The 17,373-nt window shown below is 49.7% G+C and overlaps 2 protein-coding genes across 2 annotated transcripts in view; one reads left to right on the top strand and one right to left on the bottom strand.

Moving 5' to 3' along the window:
- LOC144142389 (uncharacterized) overlaps positions 1-17,373 on the top strand; it is a 462,336-nt gene that overhangs the window by 220,384 nt on the left and 224,579 nt on the right. The window lies entirely within an intron of this gene.
- Positions 6,111-13,719, bottom strand: LOC144141453 (uncharacterized). Its single transcript, XM_077673008.1, has 3 exons — positions 12,951-13,719; positions 10,044-10,232; positions 6,111-6,801 (listed from the first exon to the last, which is right to left on the bottom strand). The coding sequence occupies exons 1-3, from the start codon at positions 13,359-13,361 to the stop codon at positions 6,541-6,543; spliced, it is 861 nt and encodes a 286-aa protein (XP_077529134.1). The 5' UTR covers positions 13,362-13,719; the 3' UTR covers positions 6,111-6,540.

Raw genomic sequence — 17,373 nt, 5'->3', positions numbered from 1 at the left:
GAGAAAGGCAAGGGCACAATTTTACCTCCCGCACCAAATTGTGGCTGTGAAAGAGGCAAGGGGCTTAGCTCCAGCATCAAATCATGGCCGTGCCTCAATTTGGTGCGGTAGGTCCAGCACCAAATTGTGGCCTTGAAATCTACTTTGTGGCCTTGAAATCCATTCCACTACTTTGAGCGTAGTGAGGAATTGAGGTGAAGCGCTGCAACCGGTATTCACGAGCAAAGGTGGCGAATTCCGACGTCGAAATCCTAGAGAACTGCGGTTCATTGTTTGTGACAACATCGGGTATTCAATGACGAGCGGAGATTGACTTGCAGGGGGTTATCACTGGCGGTGCCAATAGCTGATCGAGACGTGCGATCTCCGGATATCTGGAGTAATAATCTCTTGTGATCAGCCGATACTTGTGTTGAAAATAAAGATCCATTGCCATCACCTGCCGGGGTCTTTCTGGAAATGGTGTAGGTTGGAGCGGCATGTTCCTGTTGATGGTGGTTTCGGCGCATTTACGACACTGCTTGATGTGTCGTAGAATTCTGGGCCACCAGACTACATCTTTCGCTTTTGCCAGAGTCCTTGTAATTCCGAAATATCCCTCATGCAGTAGTCGCAGGATAGCTCATCGGCACGAGTAAAGAACTACTCTGGGAAAGGAGCAGAGCTAGAGGTTGTAACACCTTCGCCAAGTTTGGAACAAACTGAGCGAGGTATGTTGCCATGCCCAGTACTCTTTGCAACTCTGTTCTGTTCGTCGAAATTTCATCTCGGTGATTGCCTTGATTTTGGCCTCGTGCGGTCGGATGCCTTCCTGGCCGATTTTGTGCACCAAGTAGATGAGCTCTCGGACGTTGAACGCGCTCTTAGCCTCATTGAGCGTGACTCCCGCTTAAGCGAGGCGTCGTAGAGCTGTACGAAGGGTCTCGTTGTGCTCCTCTGTGGTAGATCCCTGAACGAGAATGTCATCCATGTGACAAAAGACCCGTGGTATTCCATCCAAGATGGTGTTCATCTGTCTGAAATATTTCGGGGGCTGAGTCAATTCCAAATAGGAGGCAATCGAAGTGAAATCTTCCAAATGGCGTGACGAAAATCGTTAGCTTCTTCCTTAATTCAAAGACCTTAATCGGCCAGAAACCAGACTCATCATCCAGTTTTGAAAACATTCTTGCTCAGGGAAGACGTCGCAAGGTGTGCTCAACTGACGGAATCGGGTGGCATTCCCTTAGCCCAAAGTGGTTCAGCTCTGCGAAGTCCACACACACACGCACGCACGCACGCACGCATGCACGCACGCACGCACGCACGCACGCACGCACGCACGCACGCACGCACGCAAGGCTCCTGTGGGCTCCACCACCGGCACCGTTGGAGTGCACCGCCGTGTTGGTCGTCTTCTCGGGAAATGACGCCCGCTTGTTGCATACGTTCGGGTTCTTTTGGTCTTCTCGTAAAAAGGAGTTGACATGCGTCGGGGTGAACACAGTACGAAACGTTTTGCTCCATCTTGAAGGCGAACGACGTGCTTGCTTGACAGAGTGCCTAGGCCAGTGAAAAGTGACGGAACCTCCTCCTTCGCGTTTACTGTACGGTTGACATAGTTGAAGCAGGTGGTAAGCTGGAGCTTTTTGATTGCTGGCTCCCCAAGTATAAGGGTAGAACACTCCATCGAGAGCTTAAACATCTTGGGTGGTCTGTTGATTTCGGAACACTAGTTGCAGTCGTGCTGCTCCCCGTACGGACAATGAGCGCCCATCTGAGGCGCGTGAGCTGCCCTTGACACTTGGCCAAAGCGAGACGACGTTGAAGTCGCACGAAGGCTTCTGGGGAGAGTACGGCTTCTGTCCGCACCCATAGCGATCTTTTTTTTTAAGGGTTGCCCATGAACCATAATGCCGAACGAGACAGTAGTTCAGAGGAGATAGACATCCCACCAGTAACGACCGAAGAAGTAAGGAAGGCTTCGAAAGAAATGAAAGGGGGCAAAGCACCTGGTGAGGATCAGATAACAGCAGACCTCTTGAAGGATGGCGGAGAAATTGTACTTGAAAAACTGGCAAACCTGTATACGCAATGCCTAATGACCGCAATGGTACCGGAATCTTGGAAGAACGCGAACATCATCCTAATCCATAAGAAAGGCAACATGAAGGACTTGAAAAATTACAGGCCGATCAGCTTACTGTCCGTCGTCTACAAGGTATTTACCAAGGTAATCGCTAACCGAATCTCTGCAACCTTAGATTTCAGTCAACCTAAAGAACAAGCAGGGTTCCGTAAAGGTTATTCAACAATGGACCATATTCACACGATCAATCAGGTGATAGAGAAGTGCGCTGAGTATACTGAACCCCTATATTTAGCCTTCATAGATTATGAGAAAGCATTTGACTCGGTCGAAACCCTAGCAGTCATTCAGGCATTACGTAACCAGGGGGTAGATGAGCATTATGTAAGAATACTAGAGGATATCTACAATGGGTCTACAGCTACCATCATCCTCCATAGGGAGAGCAGTAAAATACCTATAAGGAAGGGTGTCAGACAAGGTTATTCACAGCATGCTTACAAGAAGTATTCATAATGTTGGATTGGGAACAGGTGGGAGTAAGGGTTAATGGAGAATACCTCAGTAACCTCAGATTTGCTGATGGCGTTGCCTTGCTAAGTAACTCGGGGGACGAATTGCAAAGCATGCTTTCCGCACTGGGCGAACAGAGTAGAACCGTGGGCCTGAAAATTAATATGCAGAAAACTAAAGCAATGATCAATAACCTCGGGACAGCACAGCAGTTTGAGATAGGTGGCGAGGCAGTGGAAGTGGTAAGCGAATATATCTACTTAGGCCAAGTTGTTACCCCAGATCCCAACCATGAGGCAGAGGTAATTAGAAGGATCAGAATGGGGTGGGGTGCATATGGCAGACATTCTCAGATAATGAATAGCAGCCTACCATTGTCGCTGAAGAAGAAAGTGTATGACAGCTCCATCTTACCGGTACTCACCTACGGGGCAGAAACTTGGAGGCTCACTAAGAGGGTTCAACTTAAATTGAGAACGACTCAGCGGGCAATGGAGCGGAAAATGATAGGTGTAACATTAAGGGACAAGAAGAGAGCGGAGTGGGTCAGGGAGCAAACTGGTGTTAAAGACATATTAGTAGAAATTAAGAAGAAGAAGTGGACGTGGGCAGGGCATGTAATGCGAAGGCAACATAACCGCTGGTCATTAAGGGTAACAGAGTGGATCCATAGAGAAGGCAAGCGTTGCAGGGGGCGGCAGAAAGTTAGATGGACAGATGAGATCAAGAAGTTTGCGGGGATAAATTGGGCACAATTGGCACAGGACTGAGGTAATTGGAGAATAATGGGAAAGGCCTTTGCCCTGCAGTGGGCGTAGATAGGCTGGTGATGATGATGATGATGATGAACCATGACGGCAGCTTCCCAGTGGTGGATGTCAGATGAACACTACGGCGCTAAGAAACGCCCGCTCGGCTCCCTTATCGGCGCCTTGAACAATATCTACCCTTCTGGACGGACATACGTGTTAAAACGTGGGTTAAAAATATGGGTTAAAAGCATTTTTCTCGATGTCGAGGCGTATGCTTTACACGCTGGCGGTTGGACACACAACAGTAAGTGGCAATGCCTGGTCACGCAACAGCAGTGGCAATAGCCTTACCTAAGGCACCAAGTTGAGCTGCAGAAAGCGATGATGCTACAACCAGAGTCCTTCAATGCTTGTCTGGTCATGAAACTCCCGACCAGGTTTCGTACGGGGGCAAAGGCTACCGCGAGTGGCGCCACCGCAGATCGGAGGGCATTGGGCGGCCGCCGCTGCTCTGTAGCCAGACCGGCAGGTAGGAACGCAGTAGCAGCATGCCCGTTCGCACCAAGTTTTTTCGCCACTCACAAAATGATAAGTCCATTTGAGCCGCCCACGACATGTAAAGCGAAAGCGCACTGCTAATAAGGCGGCGAGCGTCTGTTTTGTCTTACTCCGTGGTCCGTTCCCTGCCAAACGCGCTCTGACCACGCCCCCGGCTGCCCTCCGATCAACACCAGCGCCGCGGCGCGGCGGCGTACGAAGCTCTCCCATAGCGTGACGGCGAAGTTTCATGACCAGAAAGGCATTGAAGGACTCTGCTACAACCTTACCTACCGAGGCTTGGGAAGTGTTTTAAAGCGAAGCTTTAGTGCCCTCACTGATGCCATTGTACGCCAATACGCCCTTTTCTCTGACCATGATGATGAATGATCGCGGGTGAAGTGAAAAAAAAAAAAAAAGAACAACTCCCGTGGCCGCAATCGAATCTGGGTACCTGGCGTTATGAAGTCGGCGTCTATCCGATTGCTCCATTTCGCCATGGTCGAAGCGAACGCCAAGCAGGAGGTACCCTTTCACGCCTTTCACCCCAAACCCAAACCTTAGGCCTACGGAGTGCACAACTGACATGTATGTATTATAGACAAGTGGTGCGTACCGCCACAGTAGCACGTACTCGCAGTGCGGGATTGGCCAACCAAAGAATCCATCACGAGAAGGCCTCGCGGGCAAACAATGTCGTCGTTTGAAAGAGGGGTACATAATTTTAAACTGGGGGGTGGGGCGGGGGGGGGGGGCGGGGGGTGGGGGAGGGTCGGAAGCCTAGTCAAGATATGATGTTTATTATTTTGTGGCCTTTTTTTTAGGCCTCTAAAGTGTACAGGTTTTTTTCCAGAGGTCAGCCCTGGCTTTTCTGTCTGAATTTTGATCCAAACAGCGATTATTTTAATAACCGCACTTCATCACTTCATACACTTCAGAATTCTTACATAATCTAATAATTAGGTTTATCGTTTGTTTAAGAAAAACCAACAGCACCCTCCTACGTGGCGCTCAAACTGTACTTAATTGCAAGCGCCTTCACGCGTGATTCAGTCGACATCGTGAATAAAATGATGGGAAGAAAAACATTTAGTCATTTTTACGAGAAACAGCAAAAGTCTAGTTATAGTAATGTGCCAGTAACAAGTTGCAACAAAAAACAAGGCTAATTGAGAATTAAGCAATGGTTAACCTTGGCAGACGAATTGTATGTTCCAGCTAAATTACAGTCGTTTTGGGCCTTGCGATATAGACCACTCCAGCCAGTTTTCTGTAGTGTTTTTAGACATTTAGTGGTGCCTATAGGCTGGGTCTCAGGGGTGCTTAAGCCTCCCCTGATCCTACAACGCCCCCCCCCCCCCCCCCCCCTGGTCCGGAAATACAAAGTTGATTGATTTCCTGAAAGCGGTTATTCTACAGTACAGGGACAGACAACCGATTTTTGTGGAGTGCATGTCCTTCCGCTCATATGAAAGCCAGCGTATTATATACTGGGGCAACCGCAAGAGATTTCTAAATTAACTGGCGGAAACAGCTTTATTTTGCTTTAAAATTTCTCGTGTCTGAAAAGTGGCGACATGTAGTGTCTGAACGTGACACTACGTTACGTGTCTCAACAGTTCCGTCGATCTCAACGCGCGATTCAGAAACACCTAGAAGGAATAGAAAAGGTTGCACATCATTGTTGTTTTAGCCGGGGGCAAGTTCGTAAACACCTCCTTTAATCTCCCGTGCAGTTAAAAGTATGTTGCCGCACGGCTCATTGTCATGGTTTTTGGCAAGGCAAGAACGGCTGGTAGACTAAAGTATTGCGATTTCCGAAGTTCTAGGGTGCTATCATCACAACTGTTTCGATTTAAGGTGTTTTCAGTTATGCCCTTTCATTTGAAATAAAGAAAATATACTCGACAAATATCGGTTGTCTGTCCCTTTAAAGGTGGCCTCACCTACTGCCCCGAGTTCGGATCCTGAAAGTGGCAATGCTATAGCCTTGCCTCCGGCTAGCACCAAGTTCCTGAAAGTGGAAATGCTATAGCCTTATCCAGCTGGCACCAAGTTGAGTTCCTGGAAGTGGCAATGCTACAGCCTTACCTACAGCAACAAGCTGAGTTCCTGAAACTGGCAAATGACCTATATACTGCCCGAAATAGGGAGCCTGAAAGTGGCCTTACAGCCTTACCTACGCCACCAAGTTATCGCCGGGAAAGTGGGACGGGTAAAAATGAACGAAATCCTTCATTTTTATTTAGTTCAAGACATGGGTGTTTACAGGAGTAGAAACTTCAGCTTGGCTCTAAGCAACCATGCTGTTAATGCATTTATAGCATGGCAAGCGCTGACAGCTACGCGCAGAAAAATACAAATAAAAGAAACACAGCATAACATATGCAAACTATGGTGGTTTGTAGCGGGAGACACAAAGGACAGAGCTCATTACCAAAAAAAAAAACACAATTGCGAGCACGGCGCAACCCAACCGAGCTATGGCTGTGTGATCCATTTTTTGTTTGTTTGCCTGTCTGTCCATTAAAAAAGCAGTCTTGAGTTAGTCGGTAAAGTGAACCGAACCTCCTGGCGGAAGCATGCACTAGAGCAGTATCCCTTAAAATAACTAATTTTAGATTAATTACGTGTTCACTGCATTGCCAGCCATTCCAACGATCTAACGACTCAGCACGACGGTCCATCGCGCTCATGTCTTCCGCCGTCTGTAGCGAGGACATCTTCGGTAGAAGCACTGCCGCGAGCTTCGGGGATGGCGTTCTCGAAGGCCCCAGCAGGACCGAGCATTCGCGGCAGGTCGAGGCCTCCGTCGCAGTCGTGCTCCACGTGCCACTCCAGTTCCTCCCGGGTGGCCACCTGGCGCTTGCACTCGCTGCAGTAGTACGGTCGCGGACCCGTGTGCTTGTTCAGGTGGGTCTCGAACACAGCCTGCACAGGGGCGGTAGTTTAAAGGGACAGACAACCGACTTCTGTGGAGAGCACGTCCTCCTGCTCACTTTGAAGCCAGCGTTTTATGTACTGGTGTAAAGGCAATGAATGTCTAAACCAACGGGCGGAAATAATTTTAATTTTGCACTAACATTTCTGAAGTCTGAGAGGTGGCGACACGTAGTGTCTAAACCAGACACTACGTTACGTGTCCAAATGATTCCGTCGATTTAAACGCGTGTTTCAAAAACCGCCTGAAGGAATTGGAAAGGTTGCACATCATGAAGCAAAATGGAGAGACGAGCTAGTTGGTGCAGAATTTGCATGAGTGAAACTTAAGCGCAAAAATTTTACAGGGACGAGAAAGGGAACGGCACAGGCGCTTTGTGTGAGGATGAGGGAAAGGAGAAGAGAAACGGGAAGGGAATGGGGCGGTTGTTCTCTTGTACAGCCGTACGCATGTGCGATGGGCACACGTGCTGGGTTGTTCGGTCTGGGGGTGGTATAAATGTGTTTTCGTTTTCAATAAAACTTTCAGTTGATAGCAAGCGCCTGTGCCGTTCCCTTTCTCGTCCCTGTAAAATTTTTGCGCTTAAGTTTCACTCATGGAAATTTTGCACATCATTGTTGCTTTAGCCGGGGACAAGTTTTTCAATACCTCTGTTAAAGCGACACTGAAGTGTATGTAAACATTGCAGGATTACTATAGCGCAAATTGTAGTCCGGACTCCTAAGGCCATGTTTCGACCACTGTGAGTGCGTTTACGCGAATTTATTTAGTAGGAAAATCAATTCGGAAGTGCTGTCTTCCTCTCTCCATCCTCGCCCATTTTCTGTGGCGTTTTCCAGAAGAATTTCCAGTTGGTGTGCCAATTTTCATCAAAATTCACAAAGAAAGAAATAAAAAAAGTTGATTTTGAAAGCTCATTGGCTGTAAGGTTTAACGCGCCGACGCAACGCAGGCGATGAGGCGCGCCGTAGTGGAGGGCTCCGGATTAATTTTGACCACCTGGGGATCTTTAACGTGCGCCGAAATCTCGTACACACGGGCGTTTTTGCTTTTCGCCTCCATCAGAAAAGCGGCCGCCGCGGCCGGGAATCGAACCCGCGACCTCGTGCTCAACAGCGCAGCGCCTTAGCCACTGAGCCACCGCGGCGGGTGATTTTGAAAGCCACGTCCCCCCTTTTAAAGAATGTGCCTTTACTTTGTTAGTTTGTACACTGTATCTAGCTCCAAGTCAAGGTCACTTCACACAAGCGCTGCACAAGCGCACATGCGACGCTTCGCTGACTGGTACGCCAGTAGGAAAATCTAAGGTACTTGAAGGCGGGAGAAGAGTCAGCGAAGACAATATAGGTACTAAGGAAATAAAATTAACTGAAACTTTTACCGTACAGCGTAAAACTAGGGAGCAGGAAGCACTTTTTTTTTGCGCTGGGTGAACAAGCACAGCGGTCAGCAGCACGACTATGCATCTGCGAACGCTTTTCCGTCTAAGAAATGCAATTGCTAGACGTGAGATATTGTGGAAATTTGAGGGACGCTTACTGCACGAGCGCTATACAACAAATAGTCACCCAAGCTGCTTGAAATGCTAAAACTAAATAAAAATGTAAACTGGTTATACATAATATACCTCATATTTCCCATGACGGAGCTGGCCCGTGGCCGACTGGTCTGGAGCACTAGGTTTGTTTTTTGAAAGTTCCAAGTTCGAATTCCCGAGGATACATTCTTTTTTTGTAAGTTGATTTTTTCGTTTTCGGCTAATGTTTTCTATATTGATATATTGAGTTCACCATTTTTGGTCCGCAACGTACGAGTTTGCAGAACACGCGCCGACTGACACTGACACGCTAGCGAGTTTTCGTTGGCGTGCTGTTACCATAAGCACCGATGCTTGCGGGCAGTGGGCGCAGGCCAGAATCAGCGGACCCTTGGCCTGGTGCGAACACGCTTTTTACGATACAGGCATGAGTGAGACAAGCTCCAAATATGGGGGAAAAGCGCATGGCATTTGAGCGTCTGCGGTGACGCGGAGGGCGTTCATCCACTGCGTAGGCCTCAAGCAGTGATTGTTACGATTCCAAGCCGTCCTGTGAGGCTTATCTTAGGAATTTTACAGCCGATGACATGGCAGAAGCGCGATATGACGATTACTGATATATCGAGAATGCCCATCAGATAACGTCGGATGTCAAGCATATTGTTTTACAGAACCGAAACCTAATCTTGCTTGAATGCTAATCTTGGACATCGTCCAATCACGCTGCACCTCCTCCCGACGTCACAGCGTTTAGTTGGTGTGGCCGCCGCAGACCGCGCATGGCAGTTTTTCTTCTTTCGGGCTTTCTAATATAATTACCGACTTATCAAACGGAAAAACGATGAAAAGTGTGTTAATTTGAGCCAGTCTACGCAGTACAATCAAAACGGGAGCTTGACGAATCCACTTCAGTGTCTCTTTAATCTCACGCGCGGTTAGAAGCGCGTTGCTGCACGACTCAGTGTCACGGTTGCCAGCAGCACTCCTTTCGGCGGGACACGTGTGGCTGGTAGATCTACAAATTGCGATTTCAAAAGTTCTAGGGCGCTATCAGCAAAACTCCTTCGGGTTAAGGTGTTCTAAGTGATGCTCTTTCATTTAGGATAAAGAAAATATACTCGACCAAAATCGGTTGTCTGTCCCTTTAACAATCACACTCGGTTTAAGTCTTGGTAATGCCACTGGCTAGTTGTTCATGATGGCACAATATTACCGCGCCTGAATGCGCACATTCTACGTGATGGCTTGGTCTTTAGGAGAACTGCGCCAGTCAGTTTGTCACCGCGCTCGCATGGATAGTACAACAAAGCTTATACTATACAGGGTCTGCAACCTTAGCGCCGTTATTTGTTTCTTGAGTTAACATCGTGCCTTCACTAACTTTGGAAGGAAATTGTCGCTCGTTCAGTTTTGAAAGTCAGTGCTGAATTTCACATGTGAGCTTCAGCAGCCCATGCTGCACGTCGTCATCGAGCACGAATGTCTGAACATGGCGTGGTTTCCGCCGAGTTAAGCTGAACATGTGCGTAACTTCCTCCAAACTGCCTGGTTGACTAAATGAATGAGCGCCAGAAATATTGAAATGAAATCATTCATGGGTAAATGGCAGCGTTAAATAATGATAACTTTGTTTACAAAATAAGAGTTAAGGAACTGGTTGAAGTGACTGGTTTATTGGTATCAAGGAAGGCCCACCTTGTCGGAGAACGTCTTGTCGCAGAACCTGCACTTGTACTGCGTCGATGTCGTCTCGGGCTCATGGCGCCGGTGGCTGCCGAGGACGCTTCCCTTGCTGAGGTTTCGCAGACGCTGGCAATCCGTGGTGTGCTGCGCCAGCTCGGCGGCCTTGACGAATCCTGTGTTGCACGCGCTGCAGCGGTGCACCTGCGCACGTGAGGGGATAACGAGCATGCTACAAGGTTGCCACCGGGAGCGTTGAAGTGATGTTAAATGAAGGAAGCAACTAAGCCACCCGCGTTTATCGCACCCGGCTGCCATGTTTTCTTTAAAGCTAATATTGTTACTCCAAGTACAAATCCAGAAAACCTTGGTACCTTCCCTCTGACTTTCAAGCTTAGCCAAGGTCATGCAAGCGCCTCGTGCGGTTTCGTTGCACGGGGCGCCACCATGCCACGAAATGGAAGCGCCACCGACTACGCTTTGGGCGCCGACCGAAACAATTCGCTGCGCCGACGGAAGCGTCTCGTGGCCTTGCGGCAGCAGCGCGTATCGTCTGCCAGGGAAGAGCAATACTTCGAGAAGCACTTTGTTAGGAATGAATTTCGAAACCGCATGCAATCGAAGCTTCACTTCACGTCTATTCCCACGGACGCGTGCGATTTGTCATTTTTTTTTTGTTTTCTCATTAATGCGGGCCTTGCCACAGCGAAAATTTTGTTGCGTTTCGATATTCCTCAATAGCAAATTTTTTCTCCTCGATGTGTAATCTGGTGATGGTGGGTTGGCTGGAACCGAAATTGGAGAAGATTGCCGACTTCTGAGGTTACTGCTGAAGATTCTCATTAATTCCTTGTAGTCCTGTAATTCGGGCATACGTTTTGTGTCCTCAGGACCTCTCCCTCCCAGAGAGGGGCCAACCCTGAATTTTTATCAACGCCTACTCCAGCACATGACCTTCAGTGAAAGGGTGTAAAGTTGAGCTTGTTGGTGATGCATTCTTGTAGGCAAAGCGCGAGGCAGACGCAGGACGAGACAAGAGCGCTCGTCCTGTGTCTGCCTCGCGCTTTGCCTACAAGAATTCAGTGAAAGGTCCTCGAGAAAAAAAATGGCGCAGCTTGCGCTAGCGGTGCAAGGCCCCACCCCTTTCGTCGGCTGTTGCGCCTCACATGAATTTACAAACTCGCGGATAAGAGTTGTCTACGACTGGCAGGCCCGTATCGTTTCGTCCGCAGGCTTTTACATCTCTCCCGAAGTGGACCGCGTTAGCACGCGCTGGAAGCGGCGGCAACCGACTTCGCGATCTCGGCGTGTGTTACACGAACTGGCGCGAACTTGGCGCCTGTGCCCCCACTTCAGCCGCGAACGCACGTGAACTGGAGAGTCGAAGAGCACGCGAGATATCGCGCCACAAACGCTGGGCGGAGTGTTTCTGAAGGTTGAGTTGGACGACGCCGCGCGCTCCTCGAGACGAATGCTCACGCGCGCTCGGTATTTTTCTTGGTATTTTTTGCAAACGCCGACAGATCAAGCTTAAGCTTAAGCAGCTCTGCTGTTAAAAAAAGGCAGGCGCACAAATTGGAAAAAGTGCTCTCGCGACAGACTAAGGAAAATGGTATGTACCAGGTTTTTTACTTTCGCGATGCTCCAGATGCGAACTTCAAAGACAACAGGTGGTCTGTGATTACGCAATCAGAAGAGAAGGCAACGCTGAATTAATCGGGGGGCTCTAGCCAGTGCCTGACCTCGAAGTCATCGCAGCACCCCGGAACGACTCAGTTCGAGCGAAACCCATCGTGTGCCCTTAATTAGTAAGCTACTAGCAGGCACGCTCCACAAGTTCGCATCCTCTGGTAGTTCACCGAATCGCAGTGACGTTATAGTTACTGAAGTCACTTTTGTTGACAACTCCGAATGTGACGTCACTACCGGCTGGCTTTCGCATATTCCGCAAAAAAATTTCCACGCACCGAGTTCTCCGTATTCCCTTGCCCACATGGAAACCTCGCGCTAAGGACGTTGGAAATAATTCCTGGCGAGCCTTGGAGTTGACGCCACTGCGCCGGGTCAGGTGAAACCAGGCGCGTGTAGGTTACGTCATTTGTCTCAGTGGACACCCTGAAGACTGCAGGTGAGCTAATTTTTTGACTACGACGCTGGCTTTGCCGCGATGCGCATTGGCTTGCACAGACGGTCGCGCAGAAACATTTGCGTCGCATCATCATAATCGTCAGCAGACATTGCGCTGACTGAAAGTTACCTTTATCTATAACGTTCACTGTGTCGCAGTGGGCTTGAGGCATGCACCTCCACGGTCGAATCCAGCACAGTTTCCAATAAGCAGATGGCGCTGTAATAAGGATAGCTACATAATTGAACGTACTGCGGCGATGGCGTCGACGCCGTCAAAACAGCGCTGGTTGCAAAACCGTGTTCATTGAATGATGAATGCTTTCTCCTTAAAGTGGAACTTGAAGTGTAACTAAGAGGAGGAACTGTGCCACCGTCTGCTAGGCCGGCCCCGTCCACTGGAAACCGGTGGCGGAATTCTGGGTTCGTAACATCACGTTCTTTGTTTCGAACGCGAGCATTACGCCTCCCCATTATCCGCCCCGGACTACCCGCGGATCGCACGGCGGGGCGCGATCCGGCACTCGATTTTTCAATGCATTCCTTCGAGGAGGCCCCAGCCCGCGGGCAGTCCTCGGATTGCCCGCGGGCTATCCAGGACTGCTTAATCGAAGGTGCCCACTGATTGGCTGTGAGACTCAGACGACACGGATGTAACGCGAGAAAAGCGAGGCATAAGCAAAACTGATTTTGCGCCGTCCTGTAATTTGCAGGCCTAGGAAGGGCAGCTGCACAAGGCTTCAAAACGGACACTAAATGGACGTTTTCGAAACGGAGCCGAAATTCCGCGCCCACCTTCAGGTGCAGCTCCATGACGTGTTCGAGCAGCTGCGAGGCGAGGACGAGTGCCTTGCAGATGCGGCACTGCTGCAGGTCTCTGCCCAGCACCGCGCGTTCCACGTCCTGGTCGCTGGTGGCCAGCCGAAGCTTGCACACCGTGCACGGATCGCGCGACCCCGACGACGCCTCCGCCTCCGTCCCTCCGCCCTCCTGTCCTTCCTGCAGCAGGACGCGTCCGCTGCCATCCTCCCACCACGAGGGGAACTTGTCATCGTAGAGGCGACGACACTTGGGCTTCGAAGCCATGTCCGCGTTCCGGAAATTCTTCCTGCGACAGAAAGGGTACCTCACAGAGAAAAACAAACAAAAAAGCTTTACCACCCCTTGCTGAAGAACGATGAGAGAAGCGCGAAAGCTTTCTGGCATCAAAAGTCATCAAAACCTTCGCTAAAAGTGCGTCCGAAAATCCCAACGCACCAGCGTGCGTTTGTTTGTTTCCTTCAGCCATTAGAAGAACAGTTCATATGGCCGAGAAACAAGCCTGCGATTTTGTGCTCAGTAGAGCGACGCCGTAGCCGCCACCGCGGTGGGTCCGTGGGCCCGGTATGCCTAATCCCCTGCTTTACTATTTAACAGTCTGCGTTTCTAACCCCTGTCTCTGTATAACTGTACGCTGCTGCTTCTCGAACGAAGGTGAAAATTTTCATAGCAGGATCTAACATCGCGTACTTTCAGATTGTATGTACCAATACGTATACGATGAGAGTCGTAAGACCCAAATGGTATCACAAGAGCTGGGTAGACAAGGCGTAGGGCGCAGCCCGGTGCTTCACTGAAGGCGGAAAGACTGATTGCTCTTGACGGGTCTCTCCCTCCGAACAAGTGACGCACGCAGGTTTCTGTCACACAATACCGCTCAACACCGCTACCCTGCTCCTCCGCGGCCGAGCATGCGGACTCCGCGAATATCAAGAGCGTGGTCGTGCACGTGCTGCCGCAGGGAGACGGGACGCGTGCACCACTTTAGTAGTGTGCCTTGCAACAAGACCGCGAAGACGCGCCTGATGTTCGCAAACTCCATGGCGCGTCTCTGAAATGCCATCGCCGGCGCGTCGGGAATGTGTACGTGGAACTGTAATATCTATAGAGCAAAACGACGGGTCTTCTCTACGAGACGGTCAGCGCTTGGATTACTAGGCTGCATAAACACTTGTCGCCGTCATCCCGAATAACGCTGCGGTCCCCGCGTCTATTGAAAAGCCAGCTGCACGTCATTGGCCCGGTTTGTTTCACCATAAAAAAAACTTGAACTTGATCAAATTCACGGGATTCCGAACGCTCGTAGCGTGGCACCATCAGCGCAGTTCTAGTAGCGGTCGTACTTTGAGTGCAAATGCTTGGCTGTATACTTTAAGGACGGCATTTGTATACATACCCGACCAACCGTACGTGTGATCTAGTTCAGCGTAACCGCGACGCAACTTTCCTCAGCGCCTGTGCAAGCCCCACTCGCCTGGACGCAGCCGTTCGACGGGCAGGGGCAGTGGCGATGAACAGTCTTGCAGAGCACGAAGGGGCAACGTTGTCTTCGATGAACTGTTCCGCTGCAACTGGCGCTTGTTCGATGATGATGATGATTATGATGGCTGTTAATTTCCTGGAGTGGAATCTGGCGCTAGTATCTACGTGATTCTGCGAAAGCGCTCCATATGTCCATGGGTGCCGCCGTACCCGGTAGTTCGGCCGTAAGTTCGGCGTGGCATTGCCGGCAAGGAATTTGTTGCTACGCAAATAAAGTTTGTGCTTAAAAAATGCTGCCAAAAGTGCCGTTATTGATAAGTTCTACTTTGTCTCAAACTGCTATGTTAGAGTGCTTGGTTTGAGAAATAATTGTGGTTGATTGCCCTGTCATAGGAATCGGTAATGTGCAGCGAAACCTGCAGCGAAAGGAGCATGGTTTGCGGGACAGCGGCCGTCTTGTCAGTGTGCTTGGCGAACGACGTACTGCTAGCGGGTCGCTTCTCGAAGGGTGCGACCACTTCAGTCATGCTCCGTGGTTTAGTAGGACTTGATTGCTGGCTAGTTGTTTCATTACGTACGAATGAATACATGTGCGCAAAAGACGAGGACGAAGACAACGGAGGACAACACGGGCGTTGCGGTGCGTTGTATGCGTTGCAATGTATACGGCATGCAGACGGTTGCGTTGCGACGAGCTCAGCTTGTGGAATACGAGAGGTAGAATTTGTAGCTTGAACCGTGCACTCGCGAACGCGTTCCGCTAACCGCTGGCGTTTCTCTTCGTATCAAATGAGTCGGCGTTCGCGCCATTCGCCTGTCGGCATAGCTACGACCATAGAGCTTCATACAATAACTAAAGAGGAATCTGGCGCTGCGATCGTCCGCCGCAATGGGCATGATGGGTAGTTCTGGATTCGGATTGGCCCTTGATGGCTTCCTGAAGTTATGGATTCGATTGTGCAGACAGTTTTGTTTTCGTTTTAGACTTTCATGAACGAAGTTGCCTACGTGGTGTGTTGAAAGAAGCGTTCAAAAATACGTTTCTCCTTGAAGTGAATACCGCACGCCCACTGACGCCCCCCTGAGTAAAAATGTTTTGTAACCCAGAGTTACGAATCGGATGGGTTATCAATTCATTGCCGCACAGCGAGCACGACAACACAAATGACAGCGCTCTATGCGGCGAAGTTGTCTGCAAATTAGGAGTTGCGGCGCTGCTCAGTCGGCTGAGCAGTGTATTCGCACTTTCCAATTTTTCTTTAAACATTGATAAGTGTGCCATCCTCGTGTTCCCTCTTACGGACCAAATATCGATTTCGTTATCGTATCACCAACAAACCATTCGTCAGGTTGATTCGCTAAAATATCTTGGGGTCATATATGACAGAAAATTGAATTGGCGCCTACACATTGAACATATAGCTGCGAAAGGCTCCCGTGCTGTAGCTCTACTGAGGGGTCTTAGCCACAAAAGAACAGGTCTGAGGGTAGATACGCTCTTGATGATTTACAGCATGTATGTTCGACCAATTTTAGAATTTGGGTGTGTTGTATTCTCTGGCGCTGCGAAATATAAGCTCATGCCTTAGGTGAAGCTGGAACGACAAGCTTTGCGTTGCTGCTTAGGCCTACCCGGTTAGGTCCCGATTCGGGTATTATACCTGGAGGCCGGAGTCCCAACGCTGAATTCCAGGTTTAAATATCTCACCATCAATGCATGTGCAAAGTTCCTAGAGTCACCGCTGGCCAGATCACAGGCTGTGTTTGTCCAACACGCATTTGCGTTTTTCGGCTCTAATTGGTCTCGTATCCGGCGCCCGCAGGTCATTTTTGCCAATTCTTTACTTCATCCATTAAACTCCATGCTCCTATCAGTTCCCGTCTTACAGCCTCAACCCACAGTAGTGGAGGTTTCTTTTGATAACATTTTCCCAAAACATGCTAAGTTGCTTCCAACAAACTTAATTAAAAACATTCTCCTGGCTCACCAGTCTGAATACCCATCGCACGTGGTTATTGCAACCGACGCCTCTGGAAAAAATGAGAAAGTTGGGGTGGGTATCTTCTCTCCGGCATTGAATTGGTCTTTTTCATTGCGTCTACCAGATTATATTCCCATATTTTATGCAGAATTTCTGGCTATTCTTCTTGCTGTTCTGAAACTCGATTCGGCGCAATCTTCAGTGATGATACTCACGGATTCCCTCTCCGTGTGCATGGTCCTTTCTTAAGAAACTGTCAGTCCCATGCTTAAAACTTTTTACTCCTTCGTTCCCACGTATGTGCGGGCAATTAGGCTTGTCTGGCTGCCTGGCCACTGTGGATTAGCCCTTAATGAAGCCGCGGATACATTAGCGAAAATGGCATTGTCGTTACCTATTGTGGAGGTGCTTCCCCCGTTTGCTTGCGTGTTGCTAGCCCGTTATCGACAATACCTGTTGGCCCAGGACGTGTCCGATCACGGGCTGCACACCTCTCCGGAACTTGAACACCTCAGGTTTCGGTGGAAAAGAAGCCTCTGCCAAACTTGCTCGTACGAAGTTTCGCTGACTTCGTTTCGGTGTGGTGTTCCCCCACTTAACAGGTATCTATACGCCTCGAGCGCGGCCTGTAGGGGCGCCACTGAAATCCCCCTAGCGGCCCGTTTCAAAAGCAGCCGCGGGAGTCCGCGCCCCGCTCCCTAGTGCCGCCGCTGCTTTTGCGGCACGTTCGCGGGCGGCACTAGGGAGCGTTTGCGGGCGTTTGAAATCCATGTTTATGTGGAGCAGACACTCTGTTCGCAAATGGGGTGTGTTTGCGAGAGTGTAAATGTCTCTGACGCGATCTTAGTGTGGTATATTCGATCTGTATAAGCGTCAGGTGTGTGCCACAGGCCAGCGTCGCGGAACCGGCGTATGATGGAGCCGATTGTAGTTAC

The sequence above is a fragment of the Haemaphysalis longicornis genome, unplaced genomic scaffold, assembly GCF_048455015.1.
Source record: "Haemaphysalis longicornis isolate Haplotype H1 unplaced genomic scaffold, Haemaphysalis longicornis Haplotype H1 scaffold_6, whole genome shotgun sequence".
NCBI lineage: Eukaryota > Metazoa > Arthropoda > Arachnida > Ixodida > Ixodidae > Haemaphysalis > Haemaphysalis longicornis.
Note: the sequence above shows the minus strand (reverse complement) of the source record. Positions and strands in the feature narration are given on the sequence as shown.